Source organism: Buteo buteo, chromosome 25 (assembly GCF_964188355.1).
Source record: "Buteo buteo chromosome 25, bButBut1.hap1.1, whole genome shotgun sequence".
Lineage (NCBI taxonomy): Eukaryota > Metazoa > Chordata > Aves > Accipitriformes > Accipitridae > Buteo > Buteo buteo.
Genome location: NC_134195.1, coordinates 922,088 through 940,195, shown reverse-complemented (window position 1 = coordinate 940,195; position 18,108 = coordinate 922,088). Strand labels below are relative to the sequence as shown.

Below are 18,108 nucleotides of genomic sequence, written 5' to 3'. Positions count from 1 at the left end.
ATATGCTTGCTTATCCTCTTGTCACAGATCAGAGAAAAGCTCCCCTTCACAGGCAGTTTGGCATTATGTCCTAGAACAGGCTGATTTTACGTCCTCAGGCAGTTGGTTTTGTCCAGAAGTCCTTCTGACGTTGAGAAGTTTGCCTCCCATTTCCATGTTTCCCTCTGGACTTTAATTACTGTTTTGAGGCAGCCATGGCTGTACGTTCCCATACATACATGTTCCTGGAGTGTTAATGTGTTTAAAAATGGCCCAGCGTGGCCTTACCTTGGCGGTGGCCCTGTGCTAGAGGCTAAGGAGGAGAGGAGAGCAGAGCTGCAATATGTCTCCAGCATGTTCATACCTGAGAACATACCATCTGGTTGTTCTGCTCATATACAAAACTCTCCACTATTTTCCATCAGCCACAGGCTGATCAATGATAGATGTCCAGTCAGATGGGGAGTCAGACGGACCTCCCTGCAACAGATTCTCCTACTTATTTTCGTGAAATGTTGTTACGATAATTACTTTGATTCTGCCCATCTGCAGATTGAGCCAGCTTGTCCTCCATCAGGTACTGCTCTGAACAACTCTTGCCACTAAATACTCCCTTCTTCTGGTTTGTAGGTTTACCAGGCCCCACAGGGCCACCAGGACCCCCAGGTCTGAAAGGGGCCAAAGGAGAGCAGGGGAGCAATGGCTGGCCTGGGACTCCTGGGAGTCCAGGAGTCAAAGGTGATCCGGGTTTCCAGGGACTGCCAGTAAGTTCCTTTCAGTACGCTCCAGATTTGCTGAAAGCTGGTTCTTGTAATTAATGGATATATTAATCATAGATGGTTCTTGTTCAAAATAATGATACTTTATGCTCAAAGTGCCTTTGGACTCACTGCTGATGATGTAAAGTCAGTTTGAAAACATTTCAGTTCTCTCCTTTTAAAGGCTGCCTACCAGTAAGTCCCAGTGAGCTAATGGTCTTGTTAGAAATTTATAGATAGTGAGTGGTAACATACAACACCCAGAATATAATTTACAGTGTATTAACAGTACAGGATGGCTGCAGCACATCCATAAATCCTGCAAATGCATTAGTAGTTAATTTTAAAGGTTGCATATTTCACAATAAATTGCCTTCTGAAAATACCTGAACTGTTTGGTTTTGTTATGAAACCTTTCAAATAAGGTGCACTTTCAGTACTGTCAGTGGTGAAATGATTTAGAAATACAAACAGGCAATGCTATTAATACATTGTTGTCATATATTATTCATTTTCCCTGGTCTAAAACAGTCCCTTTTCTGTATATTAGGGAGAATGAAGTAGAATAGGACAGTCACCTATAATAGTTGGTCTTCTATACTCTTTCTCTTGGAGTGTCTGCTGCCTTTTTCCACACTTAAAAATATGCTCTATATTTTAACTTTTTCTCTTTCCTACTAAGACTAATAATAAAATTTATGGAAAAAGGAATAAGAAAGTAGGTAGGTATGACTCAAAAATTCCTAGTGTGCAAAAAGAAGGAAGACTCAGGAATAAGGTCCTGATGTGAGAAGCAGGATACTGATAGTGGACTTGAAAGGTCCACATTATTCTTGATAATGCAAAGATCTGTTGCATCCTTTTCTGCATCCAGGAGTAGCTTCACAGAGACATTAAGGATTTGCTTCCATGTTCTAACACTAGATCTTGGCTATGCCTTTTTATCTGTGAGACCAGACTATGTCATGTCATGTCATGTCATGTCATGTCATGTCATACCATACCATACCATACCATACCATACCATACCATACCATACCATACCAGCTTTGAAGGTAGTAAACTTCAAAATAACATTCCAGTGTATTTTCCATGTTTTAAGAATTTGCAGTACTTCTGCAGAGAGCTAAATTTCTATACCCCAGGAAATTCTAAAACTTTTCACAGGTTGATATTCCAGTCCAAGACTGTTTGTTTATCAAGAATGGGAAGTGCCAAAGGATTTTGATTCCATGCCTTCAGTCAGAAGAAAATGTGTTATTATCCTTGAGTCACAATGCATAGTATTGGGTTGTTAACTCAGTGGGAAATGCTCCAGTGAGAGTTATTTCAATATTAAATTTCCTCTGGTGATACATACCAAGTTTCTAATGTCTTCATCCTCCGCAGTGTGACAGGCTCCTGCCCTGATTACAGCTCAGTTGCTCATACAGGTCTCCAGGTACATGGTAACCTATATCAGAAAGGAGATTTTGTTACAACATGGGTGACGCAGCCTGTCCAAAAATCCTATCCAAAAAAAGTGAATGTGGAGATCAGACGGTGAAATACAAATCCCATGGGGTTTTCTGTGTATTTTAATGCTGAAATGAGATAAGAAACATTTTCATAATTTTCACAAACTGAAATAGTTTTGTTTTGTTTGGAACAGACCCAAAACAAAATGTTGTTTGCCAAGCTATATCTGATGGGGGAAAAAAAAAGTTTAAGAAGCTGCATACTGTTGTGGAAAAAGTATTTTGATGGAAAGCTTCCAATAAACTCCTTTTATAAATAATTCCATTTTATAATTATAATCTAAAAAAAAAGTTACTAAAAAAACCCTTCTTTAGTGAGATTTTCTGACTCATGACTGTCTTCTGAATGAATGTTAGCCCTCCTGTTTTGTGCTACAGAAGTTCACGTTATGATACAAAGAGAGGGCCATTTCTTTAAACAATCCTACATGCTGTGGCTATGTGACTGAAGGAAACCAGGGAACCTTACTTCACTAATACCTCCCTTACCACTCCGAGGGTAGCATTTCTTTTGTTTAACTTTGGAAGTCTCACTGTTGACATCAGTTTTTGAGCTAGTCATCTCTTCTCCCTTTATAGTCAGTGGAAAGAACTAGACGTTAGTAGGGAGCCATTCTTCTCACCTTAATATAAACATCTAACTTATATCATATGAAAAATCACTCCTGCGTGTGTCTATTCTATTGCTCTCCAAATATGATGAGATGAATCCTACCATTGGTATTATTTTTCACTGAGTACTCAATTCACATCTCTAACCTCTGATCGGTAAGTTACTTAGCAAAGGGATTTTGTTTCTTTCCTCTGCCTGTGTTCCACATTTTACTATATAGGGGACTATCACTGCCATATTGCAGCCAGGGAGAAATTCTAAACTATACTTACAAGCTTTTTGCAGATGATCTGCAACAGGCAAAAGAAGAAAAGGAAATTGGCAGTCATTTAAATGACTATTTACAGTGTCTTTTGAAATATGGGTTTGGTTTTCCTTGAAGGGAGGCTACAATGAACTTGTTATCATTAATTTCAGGGGAGCAGTTTATAATAGTGAAGGCAGAAGGAGGAGTTCACATTGGGTTTGAAGTGTTTAAGTCTTTGAGTATTTTAGCCCTGTTGAAAAGTAAAAATCTTCAGAAGATTATAAATTGTTGAGCATGTTTAATTTCATTCCACATGTGAATGTAGACATTTTCAAGTCTGCTGTGGTCTAGAATTACCCCATTTAATTATCTAACTAGCAACCGCCTGCTGGGGCTGCACTGAAATTAGTATTTGCTGAGATTTGTGCTTACTGATGTTTTTCATAGGAATATAGTCTGTGGTTGAGCACCTTTTTATTATCTGTACTGTTAATGAGACCTTATTCTGATCTAGTATCTTTGTAAGGCAAAAAATAGTTTAGTAAGAACAAGGTGTCATGCTTGTTCCTGTAAGAGAAGCTTCTCATCTAATCATGGTAGAGAATAACCATTCCTTAAACTTAATGGCTTTTCTCTCATATTAACGTTTTTTAATACATTTCCAAAAATACACAGCCTATTTGAAAGTCATATCATAATGGTGTAGGATAACTATACTTCACTTTTTCTTTTATACAGGGTAGTCCTGGTTTACCAGGAGATATTGGTCAAAAGGGTGATCTGGGACCTCCAGGCGTTCCAGGCGTTCCAGGTGAGAAGGGAATTTACCATATTCCTAAAAAGTATGCAAAGATGTCTCTTTCATATCCTTCCTCTCTCAAAAAAAGATGCTCAAAGAATGCAGACTCTATGTTACAAATTATTGAAATAGGACATTGAAAGCTGCGTCAAAAAGCATACAAGAATATCAAGATTTTGTCAAGGTTTTTTGCCTTTTGCCTGTTGTCTGGCTTTGCCAATTTCAAGTGTGCACTTGCTTTAAAAGGTGGATGTAAAATCAATTGTTTAGACATTACCAGTCACGATTTTCTTGAGAATTGGAGAGGCAAATGTTATAGCTATATTTGAGGAAACACAGGCTCAGTATGTCTCCATTGTTGATTATATTGCTGCTACTGTAACCATCATATACATGAAAACACTGCGTGTATAAAAAAATGCGGTTATTAATAGAAAAAGTGTAATTCCCATAATTTAGAGAAAGATATTATTAATTAAAGTAAGAGAAACTTGTTTTCAGTCATCATTTCTTATGTGACTTAGTACTGTTGTTTGTATCTTGTTCTTGCAAACAGTTAAAAAGTACTTGTGCAAACGAAGTCGTGGCCCTTACATGACTATGGGGTCGTACATGATTATTGTGCACATATCCTTCCAAATCAAGAAATTATTGAATTTTCATGTAAATATTTCCTTTGACTTCAGGTCCAAAAGGATCCCCTGGCTTCCCAGGCCTTAAGGGTGAGCGAGGTGACCAAGGTCTTCCTGGATCTAAAGGTATAATATAAAGACTTGCTTTTTGCCCAGATGTTGTTAAAATGGTTATTTGTGACTATCAATGGATATATCCCTCCACCTTTTATTCAGTGTGAAAAGGTAGAATATGAAACCAAATATCACGGTATCAGCATCTGAATGGTCAGATTTAAGTATTGAGTAGAGAGTGAATGTATTTGTCTCCTGCTCTGAAAAATCAATACTGAGGTTTTGTCATTATTAGAACCTTTAAATGGTATACTAGAATCATAGAATCATAGAATGGTTTGGGTTGGAAGGGACCTTTAGAGATCATCTAGTCCAACCCCCCTGCCATGGACAGGGACATCTTTCACCAGATCAGGTTGCTCAAAGCCCCATCCAACCTGAGTTTGAACATTTCCAATGATGGAGCATCCACAACTTCTCTGGGCAACCTGTTCCAGTGTTTCAACACCCTTGTAAAAAAATTCGTCCCTAAGTCCAATCTAAATCTACCCTCTTTCTGTTTAAAATAATTGCCTCTTGTCCTGTCACTCTAGACCCCAGTAAAAAGTCTCTCTCTGTCTTTCTTAAAAGCTCCCTTTAGATATTGAAATGCCACAATAAGGTCTTCCCAGAGCCTTCTCTTCTCCAGGCTGAACAACTCCAACTGTCTCAACCTGTCCTCGTAGGAGAGGTGTTCCAGCCCTCTGATCATTTTCATGGCCTTTCTGTGGACCCACTCAAACAGGTCCATGTCTGTCTTGTGCTGGGGACCCCAGAACCGAAGGCAGTACTGCAGGTGGGGTCTCAGAAGAGCAGAGTAGAGGGGGAGAATCACCTCCCTTGACCTGCTGGCCACACTTCTTTTGATGCAGTCCAGAATACGATCGGCTTTCTGGGCTGTGAGCACACATTGCCGTCTCATATCCAATTTTTCATCTACCTGTATCCTCAAGTCCTTCTCTGCAGGGCTGCTCTCAATCCATTCATCCCCCAGTCTGTACTGATATTGGGACTTGGCCTTGTTGAACTTTGTGAGGTTCACATTGGCCCACTTCTCAAGCATGTCAAGGTCCCTCTGGGTGGCATCCCTTCCCTCTAGTGTATTGACTACACCACTCAGCTTTGTGTCATCCACAAACTTGCCGAGGGAACTCCATGAAACCTAAGGTCTGGACCTCTATTTCAGTCCTTGCTTGGGAGGTCTGTTTGGGTGGAGACATCAGCATAGATAGGCTGTAGTGCTTCTGTTTGGGTTTCAGCCACAGCCTTGCAGTTGCGGTGGTGGACAGCATTTTCTTTCAGCAGGTCAGAGTCTCCTTACAGCTCTTAGAAAAAGAGTCCACTTAAAAAATGGTAATTCTTTTGAAAGATGTCATCCTTCCAATTGTATTTCCCTGGAGACCTCAAGCTTCTGGGTATGCTTGCATAGCCATCAGTCAGTTGGCGTGACCATCGGGGCTGCAGCCTAAGCCTGCTGTTGAGCGAAGCAGGCAGCAGCCTGATAACTGGCAGAGTGCAACTCGTCTGAGCAAACTGCCGCGCAAACTGCCAGTACCACCCTCAACAGATGCCGCTCCTTGTTTGCGCACCCTGGTTGCAGTGCTTCTGATCAGAGCTACATCTGTGGGCCTGCTCTGCCCTGTCTGGTGGGAGGTAGTAATGTAGGTGGTAGCAATATGGTTTCCAGCAACAACGTGTGCAGCTATTTAGGTGTTACCAGAGGCTTGTCAGTGGCGGAGGCCCAGCCCAGGCTTTTTCTCCCACTATGCCTTGAACCCCATTGTCTTCTACCCTCAGCCAACTTCAGGTTTGGCTTCTTAACAGGTATGACCCTACTCAATCCACATATAAAGTCTTGGACACATTGGTATCTTGTAGGCTCTGTCTATTCTCTTGACTACATAAATGGCAATACAAGGTAACATTATTTTCTCACTTTTTTATTGTGCAATACTAAATACGTGCTTATTTCCTCTGTTAACTTTGGCAGGTTTACAAGGCCCACCAGGCCCGCCAGGTGCTTTTCAGCTTGTTAAAGGGGATCCCGGCTTACCTGGCCCTGTAGGACCAATTGGTCTCAAAGGATTCCCAGGACTTCCAGGTCCCAAAGGACAGCAAGGTGAGAGGATCTAACTTGCCAGTAGAAAAAAATTTTAAGTAATGTAAAAATAGACGAATGGTAGGCTAGACACTAGAAGATTTTGGTATAATACTATCCAGCTTTTTGTAAGCCACTTGAATTGTGTCAGCAATGAGGAAGAGAGTCCTTCTTTTTGAAGCTCATCCAAAGGAGTCCCAGAAACAGATGCCTTCCTAGTGATTTTTTTATAGGCTCTCACTCTGCAGTCATCACATCAGTATCTGAGATCAGCAGTAAGCAGAATGACTTGCAACACACTGCTCATCCTTACCCCAGGATGTATTTGTTAGGATATCTTCTGTCTTTAGTGTTGAATCCAAACTTAATTACTGTGTGTCTCTGGGAGAAGACAAGCATGAGGAAAAACACCTTGATCTTGGAGTGGAAAGTGCTTCCTGAGGAAGCTTGTTCCATAGTCCTAGATTTTGTCTCTTAGTCTAGACATTGCAATTTTTATAAAGAGAAGGTGAACTGCAAAAATTAAACATATTAGGGAATAAGAGAATGGAGCAAAGGGCAAGGCAAATGAAATGCTGTCACAAGGACACATGTCCTTCAGAATGACAGGACATGGAGAGTGGGAGCTCAGGGGTGTTCTTAAGCTGTTAAGATTCTAAGGGAAAGCTTTATTCCTGACTATTTTATAAGAAGGTGATGGGGAACTACAGTGGAATATAATTAATATCTTCTTTCTATTTAATATAATAGATATGGAAGTTTGCTCTTGAAGGTGGGGTTACAACTCTGCAACTGCTGTCCACTAGGAAATAGCCATGAAATATCTCAGTGATTGAACACAGCATGGGTTTGCTTTTATGGGATCTCTCGCTGTTCTCTAGTAGTCAGTTCAGTACATGAACACAATATTTCTTTTTGAGTGATCAGGAAAAGGACAGCTATGACTACCTAAAGCTTCTGAAGTGCCACAGAAATGTTGGTGTGGTGCTGATGGTGTTAACTTCTTTTTCCCAAGTTCAGAGTTACTGAGTTTATGTAGGACTCAAAGCATCCCTAGAAATTGATAAAGGGGAGACATGATATATGTCTGAAAACCTGTTTGGGAAGAAGCTAAGAGAATACTGATTTTCCCACTGTTCATGACCCTACATTTTTATGGTCTGTTTTTGATTGAGTCATATGATAAGCAGAGAGCGAAGAGATTGCTGCCCTTCCTTTTCATATTCCAGGCAAATACTAGTTATTTTAGAAGCACACCCTCTGCTTCCTGCTCTGTTCTTCTCTGCTATAATCACTTCACCTGCAGTAACCCACATATGTGCTCTAGGTATTGAAATATATGCACTGGATCTGCATGAGTTTAGTTTATGCTGAGGTGTGCCTGTGCCATACTGTATTAAAAGCCAAAAAGTCAGAACTAACATGAAGTAATATCCAATAATAACTACTCCTTGTTTTTCAACAGGGGTGACAGGACCTTCAGGTATACCTGGACCACCTGGTAGTCCAGGGTTTGATGGCAAACCTGGGCAAAAAGGAGAAGTTGGTCCTTATGGTCCTCCAGGTAAGACCATGAGTTCTTCAAAGACTTGATTCCTTCACAGAAGAATAACATAGGAGATTAGGTGTGAATGTATGTAATTTCACTTCTTTAGTTATGTAGGCAGAGTACTGCTATCTGTGGAGATAAAAGGAGACTCTCTGTATTGTAGGGCCCAGAGGATTCCCTGGTCCACCTGGCCCTGAAGGTTTGCCTGGGGCTATGGGCCCACCAGGTGCACCATCTGTTGCTCATGGCTTCCTCGTTACCAGACACAGTCAAACCACTGAAGAACCATCATGTCCATTTGGAACAAGGCTGATTTACCATGGCTACTCCTTGCTTTATGTACAAGGCAATGAAAGAGCACATGGCCAAGATCTGGGTAAGTAGAGATCAAATTTAGAATTCATTACAAACCAAATGTTTCTTTCATTTGTAGAACTGTATTGAACAAGCCTGTGTAATTACTCTTGGCTAGCTGGTGCTTTATTATGCCTTCTAGGTTGGTACAAATAATGGTTTGGTGTACAGTGGAAACAGTGTCAGTTTACTTAAGAAGGTCTTTATCACAGCCTTTGACATGGTCATCCATAGTATCTTTGTAGTCAGATGAGTGAGATACAGGCTGGCTAAGCAGTATGATAAGCTGAGTGGAATATCAGTGGGTCCATCAAGCTCAGGTGGATGTGATCAGATGTACAAAGTCTGAGTGGTGGTTGTTGATTAGTGATGTCCCTCAGGAATTAGTACTGGGCCAGTACTGTTTAATGGATTTATTAATGACTTGAGTGATGGGACAGAGTGCACTCTCAGCAAGTTTGTGGGTAATGCCAGATTGGGAGGAATGCTTGATTCCCTAGTGGACACAGCTGCCATCCAGAGGGACCTAGCCAAGCTGGAGAAAAGGGCTGAGAAGAACCTCAAGAAGCTCAGTAAAGGCAAATGCAAAGGGGTACACCTAGAATGAAATAACCTCATGCAACAGAACAGACTGGGGACTGACTGCTATTTCCAGTAGCAGCAGTACAGACTGCTAGAAAGCTGCTTTGCAGAAAAGGACCTGGGAGCCCTGGTGAGCAACATGAGTTAGCAGTGTGCCCTTGCAGCAACTACCCCATTCTCCACTGTCCAAGCTACTGGGCTCTATTGGCAAAAGTGCAACCAGCAGATGGAGAGAGGTGATTCTTCCCGTCTGTTTGGCACTTGTGAGACCACATCTGGTATATTGTGCCCAGACTTGGGTGTCCCAGAACAAGGAAGATGTTGGTATACCACAGTGAATACAACAGCTAGCTACTAAGATGGCTAGTGGGGTCTGGACAGTCTGATGGAACTGGGTTTGCTCAGACTTAACAGAAATTTAGGGAGAGGCCTTTATTGCTGTCTACAGCTGTCTACAGGGAGGGTAGAGAAGATGGAGCCAGACTCTTCTCAGAGGGGCTCAGTGTCAGAAGAAGCAATGGATGCAAAGTATGAGAGATATTCCAGTGAAACATAAGGAAAAGCTTTTTTTACCATGCTGATGCTTAAACATTGGAACAGGACCCCAGAGAGTTTGTTGAGTCTCTGTCTTCGGAGATATTCAAAGCTCAACTGGCGGTGGACCCAAGCAACCGGATCTAACTGGCAGGGGTTTAGGATAGATGACCTTTAGAGGTCTATTCCAACCTAAGTTATTCCATAATTCTACAGGCAAGACTGGGCTATTCCTTGCCTTGCCCTGTTCCTTCCTTATGGAGCTAAGAGGAGTCACTTCTGAGAGAACTGAGCCCTCTGGAGCAAGTGTCATCTGCTTTTTAGCTGGTCCTGGGAATATTTGTTTGGCAGTTGGCAATGGTTTAACAAAAATGACTTAACAAGTAACCTTTCACTTAACATTTCAGGCACAGCAGGAAGCTGTCTTCGTAAATTTAGTACCATGCCTTTCTTATTCTGCAATATCAACAATGTATGTAACTTTGCATCAAGGAATGACTACTCTTACTGGCTGTCCACTCCTGAACCCATGCCAATGAGTATGGCTCCTATCACTGGTGAAAATATCAGACCATTCATCAGCAGGTACGGTTTCAGTTCTGTTGTGTTTGTAAAATGAAGAAGCCTGTGAAAAATGCGTATGGTACTTTATTTTTTTGGAAAAGGCTTTTAATCTGTATATTTTTATTTCCTGCTTTTAAATTTAAAGTTTGAGTTCCTTTGATGAAATATTTCAAAGTGTTCATGTTTTCAGTTTAGACTTTGATCAAAAATAAATCCATTTTGGGGGAAACCCAAAGAAATAGAGTAGTCTATTTTGAATCTAATTGAAATGAGAAGATTTACTTTGAAATGATGTTTTGCAAAAGCTATGATGTACTTTGAAGGAGAAAAAGGTTTGAATTTATTCACAATTCTCATCCAAAACAATTCTTTTTTTTGACTAGCCATAGCTAGAAGCTTTTTAGGGCTCAGTTTCCTTTTGTTTGAAAATGGTAGCATTATTTATCATACAGTAGACTGCCAGGCTTCTTCCATTGTTTTGGACATACTGCTTGAATACAGCCATTATTGTCTGAATTAAAGGAAACAGTTGCAAAATCAATCATCTATTTTTTAATAATTCCAGATTCTCAGCTAGCATAAAGTGTGGCACTTATATCAGACATCGCTGTTCTGCATCAGTCCAACTTGTTGAACTTTTGGTCCATTTTAAATTTTAAGGCCACTAGCAAAAACTATCCTGGCATAATATGCCCAGTGCTGAAGGCAGAGGTGTGAGCAAGAGTGTGGTGAACTATACTACTGTCATGAGATAAGAATCTGATGAGGGAATCTCCAACTTAGAACATAAATGATAATCATTAGATATAGGCATTACTATGATTCCCATCATTGCTTCTAATCTGTATCAGCTCTTGTTGATCCCTCTTCCTGCCATATAAAGTGAATGGGAGTGGAGATTGTTATTATTGTTTTCTCGGGTCTGTATATACCACCCAAGAGAAAGGACAATTCATATCATCAGTGGGTTGTAGTCTTGACGGCTTGGTACGTTCAGAAAACTATTTGGCTCTTCTGCAAAACATTTTTTATTTATTTTGCGTAATACAATCCATCTTGTGTCTGCAGTTGTGCTCTGTACTCTATTTTTGGTTTAGTGCCATAGAAATTGGTAATGCCTTGAAAATGAGCGGGGCAGATTGAGGGCGAGATTCTCAAGAGAGACTGGTTTTTCTTGGTCTTACTTTTTTGGTTGTTCATTGGATATGAATGGAAAGGGCTTGACTTTCAGAAGGATTCAAATGACCAGCTTCTGAAATTCATATTCCTTTTATGCCATCCCCAATCAAGCACCCAACATAACCTTTAACAATCACTTTTGAAACTCTTGCTCAAGGAGGTACCCACCAACATTTTGCCTTATCTTATGCATATAGAGTAGCTTTTGCAACATAAAAATGTATGTGTGTGTGTATGTATGTGTGCATATGGCTTTTTCTTCTTTTAGCCACAGCAGAGAGTGAGGCAATTGTAATAAATACTTTTTAAACCAGCAAGGAATCCAAAAAGACTATTTTTTCAATTTATTTTATTAGTTGAGGCTTTTAAAGCAACAGTTTTCCCTGTCCAAAAGTTGAAAAGGTGTAGAAGTGTCACTTTCTGCCTTGGGTCATGGGACTTCTTTTCATGTAAGGCCTTCCACTGAAATACCAGAAATCTCTTGAAGCAAAGCAGAGCTCCAAGAATAGAGGCATCTTTACATTCTTTTAACTTACTCTTCCACTGATGTGTTTCTTAAAATAACTGTCTTGCTTCTGCACTAAAGATGAAGGCAGTAGGTATGAAAGCAGTCTTCACAAGTCAGAAATAGGCTTTCATTGTGAATTCCTTTGCTTCTGTGCATTTTCCAGAATCCAACTTAATCCATTTTGCACAGGATTCTTTTCAATGCTCTGATAACAGCAATCAGCCTGTTTAGTTCTAAGGATCTGGTTTGAATCATTTTCATAATTGCTAACTGCAGTAGCCAGTTCAGGAGTTGTACAAGAAAAAATGAATTATATCTACCAAATTCCTTATTACCAGCTCCCATATTAAAATTTCCAGGCCAACTCACTTTTTTTATCGTTCTCCTGTGAAGGCACAGTTGGTCGTTGGATTATTTGGTAACCTAGCAGTTCCGAGACACAATGAATTTATCAAAGGTAAAAGAACTGGTGCTGCATAGCTTTCTGAAGAGTTGCTTTCAAGTTCATTGTTCAAGTTACTTTGCCAGAAATCTCTTACTGGAGATAAAGACCACAAATGTAAATAAAAGCCACTTTCAAGGAAAATGCATGGGGAAGAGTCTGCATTATATTAGGTTAGCAGTGATTACCTTTGTAAGACGTTTTCCAGAGAGATGGCTTTCTCTCTGGAAGTAACTCAGGGCTATGTTTAGGATGATGAATTGCTGTTACTTGTCTCTGATCACAGTAGACCACTTTTAAGTGATACTTGCTGAGTTACGATGTATGGCTATTTGCCTCTCATGTTCAGGACATTGAGCGCTTTTAGAAACTACAGTACAAATGGGACTACAAAAAGATAAATACATTTAAATATTCAGATAAGAGGTCTCTTGTTCTTTGCTCATAGGAAAGCTAATAGGAATGAGACTTAATAGTTAAGCTGTCCGTAAGTAAATAAGGAAAAAAAAAAAAAGGAACCAGTTGGTTGTTTTTCTAAATGGAACATTTTGATTTTCCTTTGTTTTTGAAGGTGACATTTTCTAATTCAAGATTCCTTAAAGAAAGTAACCTCTGAAAAAAGAAAAAGTATTAATCCTCAAGTGCATGTAGCTCATTCATGTCTTGGTCTTTCTAGATGCTCTGTGTGTGAAGCTCCTGCTATGGTAATAGCCGTTCACAGCCAAACAATTCAAATACCACAGTGTCCTGAAGGCTGGAGTTCACTTTGGATTGGTTACTCCTTTGTCATGGTAAGTGCACTGGGGCATACTATGAGCTGAGAAAAGCATTTGTGTCAGGCATTTGATCTACGCTCCTGCTCTGGGAAAGTTAATATCTGACTATGTCACTTCAGGCCTTAAAAGGGCATTAGACCTTTTCTGGTGACTTTAAAAAGATTCTGGCGAATTACTAAATGAGAATAATGCAACAGCAATTAGTTGTTCACTTCTGGGGAAATGCACACAGCTTGCTCTCTTGTTTGCAGCTCCAGCACAGGATCCAAGTGCTGAATAAATGAGGAAATAAGCATAATTTTCCATTGTCCTTCTACATCTATGTTGCAGTAGCTTCCTAGAGTGGTAGCATATCAGCGCCTGTCCTCTTCCTGTTTTTTGATGAATAAGCCTTCAGTTTTCAAATGGCATTTTAGACCTTTTATCCAGTTTCTTCAGCTCTGTCTGTACTAATAAAATAAATAGGGCTAAGGAGTGGCCCGGAAGAGCCACTCTGCAGTCCTCCATAGTGGTTAGTTGTTAGCATGCTTTCTGTCATGGTCACAGCCTGTATCAACAGCCACTCTCCCAGGCAATGTCTGAGCATGGTCTGAGAAACAGCACGGATCCAGAGCTGTTAGCACTCGGCAGTGGGAGAGTGGCCACTGTGATGTGGGGCAGGAATTTGGTTAAGCTATTCAGTATAAACCATACCAGTCTGTATGCCTTCCGGGCTGGAGAGCTGGCCCTGACCTGTTGCTGGCATAGGGATAGCTTGGGTCCTACTGTCAGTCCTGAAGGATTTCTGTGGGTACAGCTGCCCTGAAGTTGATGTTGCTGGTGTGTTGTGCTGCCGTTAAGTGAGAGAACCCATTGCCACCTCTGGAGTCCTTCAGCTCCTCCTTCTTGCTCCTCCTTGAGCTGAGGGACAAAACAGCAGATGGACATAACAGAGGACAGGGAGAGGCATGTGAAGAAATATTTGTGCAAGAGAGTTAATAGATGTTGTAGCAGAAGAGGTAAAGAGTCCCTCTCTGACTGACGCTTTTGTGTTTTTCTAGCACACCAGTGCTGGTGCGGAGGGCTCTGGCCAGGCCCTGGCATCCCCTGGTTCCTGCCTAGAGGAGTTTCGCAGCGCTCCCTTCATTGAATGCCATGGCCGGGGCACCTGCAATTATTATGCAAATGCTTACAGCTTCTGGCTTGCTACTATAGAGAGGAATGAGATGTTCAAGTAAGTTCATGATTTATTTATCAGTATTTGAGACTCAGTGAAGCCTTGTCACCAAATAAGAGGAGTATTGTTTGAATGTAATACATGGTTCAAGTATTGGCTGTACCCCAGCCTGGTTAGTATATCCCATTAATGATTTTCGTAACAAAAAGAAAAAAATTATAATAGCTTTTGGGGGAATCAATGAATGTATCTTCTGTTAGTGTTTACAATGTGTCATTAGTACCTAATGTTTCTTTTCAGAATAATCTAACCATGTTAGCATTTCCACTAGTTTGACTGTATTCACTGAGTCGTAACTGGGATAGGCTGACATACCAACTGAAATTAAGTTAGAATATATTATTCCTCCTAGTGGATGTTAACACATAGTAGAACCACTTGAAATTAGTGCAGGTGTTGAACTAAGTGAGCTGAACAATTATTTACCTTTCCCTGATGTTGGAGGAAGTATGTCTGAATAAAATGCAGCTGAGGGCAGAGGCCTTAGGCATTTCTTTAGTCCTCCTGAGGTTCTAATTTCAGGAATTAAGTGGTAGTAGGCTTTGTTCTGGTCTCCTGCACATAAGTATTTTTCAACACAGTCTAATTTGTTCCATACAAATTTTATTAATATGCTAGCATATAGACCAGTTCCCAGGTCTGGATAGCTTACCTGATCAGCAGACATTCCTCTGGAGTGCAGGCAAGCATCCTCTTCCACCGCAGTCCGGGCTGCCACTGCTGGTACCCTTCATCTCCTCATGTCTTCTAGATCTGTGACTGCTCCTTAGCCTGTCTCAGTCAAAATGAAGCAGGTTGTTTAGCCAGTTTTGGCTGTTTGTCTACAAGATAATTGTCAACCGAGTAGGTATAAAAATTGAGCACCGGGACTGATGATCACTGGGGCTGCGATAATCTCATCAGCCAGATAAGCTACTACTGAAAGAGCCCATTTGCCAACACTGGGGTAAGCACTGGCTCCCTAGGAAAGAAGCAAGCTGGTCAGAGGAAAATTGAGAGGGGTCAGCACTACAGTTGTTTGTATTCATTGAGTCCTACCCAGAAACCTGTCAACTTCATACCCTTTTCTGGCTGCAAACTGCACCTGAAATTAATAAAACATTCCCAGATCAGGGGACCCATCCTACTATCATAATTCACAAATACTCTTCAGTTTCCTATAAATTCAATGTAAGCACACTTTTGTCTGAAAGTGCTTTATTTGCAGTTGCTAGGAGTAACTCCTTATGATAGGTTAGAGACTGAAGATTTTGGTTTGTCTTTCTATACAGCATCACATAATTTCCTTTGCTGGCTTTTCATTTTTCTGTAAAGTCACAAGAGTTAGCAGAAACTCCTGAACAGTCAAATGTCTTCAGTTTCTTTGCCCAATCTTTTTTTTTCTACCCAAATTCCAGCATGTTTTCAAACTGCTGATTAAACAGGTAGTGTCTTCTGGTTAAGAAAACGTTCAGCCTCATGACAGAACCAAATTCTCAAGTAACTGGAAGTGGACAATATTTAAAAGTAATCTTGAGATAGTTTGTGACCAAACTTGAAAGTGAATATACATTGGAGAACTTAGGGACACCTTCTTGATTCAGCACAGCTTAAAGAGGTACTTGGCTGCAGGCAAAGTTTGCGTTGTCAGTTGTAAACCTGAAAACAGTTTGTATCAACAATTGTTAATGGGTCTTTTCCTTTATTTATTTTTAATAGGAAACCGACTCCCTCAACTTTGAAAGCAGGGGATCTGCGCTCAAATGTTAGCCGTTGTCAAGTCTGTATGAGAAAAACATAATGACTTTTGAATTTCAACTAATTTCACACAATATGGTGCTATTTGTTTAACAGCAATGAAGCCTAGACATATATCATATGTACCTCATTGTTGTCCAATATGAAAACAGTAAAGTGCCTTTTAGGAACTTGCATAACTAACACACACTGCTTTACTGGCCCTGTCCTTGCTGAAGAAGAAAAGAGACAACAAAGATAAGCTTCAAATGTTGACATGCCAAATGGCACTTTTGATCAAAATATATGTATTTTTTATATAAATGCAATGCACTGATAGAATAAAAAGTCAGCGTTTATCCAGAAAAAAATGCAAAGGTGCTAGGAGGTATGCAGTTCTGCCTTATACTGTTTGACCCCCCTTTCTCATTCTTGTATTATATATTTAGATTCATTTTTCTTCCCCAGATAAGTTTGTTGTTACCGTTATCTAGGTGTCTCAAAATCCCAGACTCTTGGGTATGTACTTATTGTTCCTGTACAAAGCAATACTAATGTAAAAAAGAGTTTTGGGATTACAGACTGTGGATAAGCAACGTGTAACCATCTTTTCACAACATAGAGTGCCATCCTGCAAACCTTTGCTTCTGTTTGTAGTCTTTAGTGCTGTTGGTTTTAATGGGACTACATCTGGAAGAGATTGCCAAATTGGTTTCCTAAATAGGCAAGTAAGTGTTTCTGCTATGTTGGTACTATGCAGCTTCTTTATGCAGTAGAACAAACTTTCCTGTGGAATAAAGAATGATCCAGCAATGGTCAAGAAAAAATATATATATAAATATTTTAGTAATTTATATAGATATCAACCATTAGGCTAATCAAGCTCTGAGTTTATCATTTCAAAAAGAAGCTTACAAAAGTTTTCTTCTTTTCAGTGTCATGAATTAGATGTTAAATGCCAAAATATGATGTGAAATGTTCATTTTACATAGGCCATTTCAATGCTGAAGTTCCAGAGACTGAACCCAGGTTAATAGTTATTTGTGTTTATTATAGTAAATCCTGCTTTGAGCTTATAGTCTTTATTCTGTATTTAATATTTTTCAGGGTTTCAAACACTACTCACACACTGAATGACTTGATTTTGAAAAATACAAGGCCTTAATTTTGTTAATATTGTGCCAAAAAAATTCTTCAAAGTGGCCTCAGAAATATTTCTAAAGAATTTCTATGCAATGATACCATTGTTTGAACACATCTGTGTCCAAAAGTGTTTTATAGACTATTGCCATGCAAACACCAAAAGATTCTTTGCAAATGCCAAGGCCTTTGTGTAATTTCTTACATGTGTATTTCTTAAGAATTCAAGTTTGTAATAAAACTATTTGTGTAAAAAAACAGAAGAAAAGAAAAAGTTTTTACTAATTTGTCATTAGCATTCATTTACAGCAATGAATTAATTTTTAATAAGCCACCAATAAATGCACAAGCTTGATGCAATCCTAGATTATTTTTGTTTTGCACATCTTTCAGATGTACAAAGCATCTTCAAATGGGGAAAACAGGATACTGTATTGACACCTCTATTGTTACCTTGTAAGAACCGGTACTGGTAGACAAAACATGGGTTATGCATCTGTTATGGAAATATATTTGATACGAACATGTTACAAAAGTCTGCTAACTTCATCTTAGCTCATGGGAAGCAATCAAGTTATACACATTTTTCACTCTTCCCTTGAATTTTCAATGCACAAATCAGAAGTGAATTTTACAGGATAAAAATTAAAAGGTGAATCTTGGCTCTGGTTGTCTGAAGAGGAAATGGGCCATGACATATTTTCCTTGGCAAAAGCACTTAATTTGTTAATGTTTCATGTTGTTTTCCCAAATTTGTGAAGAGGCTGCTGCTGCTGTTCTGAATTCACTGTCGCTTAAATTCCTTGAGGACA

At 39.8% G+C, this 18,108-nt stretch overlaps 1 protein-coding gene across 2 annotated transcripts in view; it reads left to right on the top strand.

Annotated features, from left to right (window-relative positions):
- COL4A1 (collagen type IV alpha 1 chain) overlaps positions 1-17,661 on the top strand; it is a 123,406-nt gene extending 105,745 nt beyond the window's left edge. For both annotated transcript variants that reach the window (XM_075057593.1, XM_075057595.1), the window contains exons 43-52: positions 610-743; positions 3,853-3,925; positions 4,600-4,671; positions 6,629-6,757; positions 8,202-8,300; positions 8,449-8,661; positions 10,163-10,340; positions 13,125-13,239; positions 14,265-14,437; positions 16,139-17,661. In XM_075057593.1, coding sequence (XP_074913694.1) covers positions 610-743; positions 3,853-3,925; positions 4,600-4,671; positions 6,629-6,757; positions 8,202-8,300; positions 8,449-8,661; positions 10,163-10,340; positions 13,125-13,239; positions 14,265-14,437; positions 16,139-16,220 — 1,268 coding nt within the window. In that variant the 3' untranslated portion in view covers positions 16,221-17,661. The remainder of the gene's footprint in view (positions 1-609; positions 744-3,852; positions 3,926-4,599; positions 4,672-6,628; positions 6,758-8,201; positions 8,301-8,448; positions 8,662-10,162; positions 10,341-13,124; positions 13,240-14,264; positions 14,438-16,138) is intronic.
- Positions 17,662-18,108: the final 447 nt, after the last annotated feature.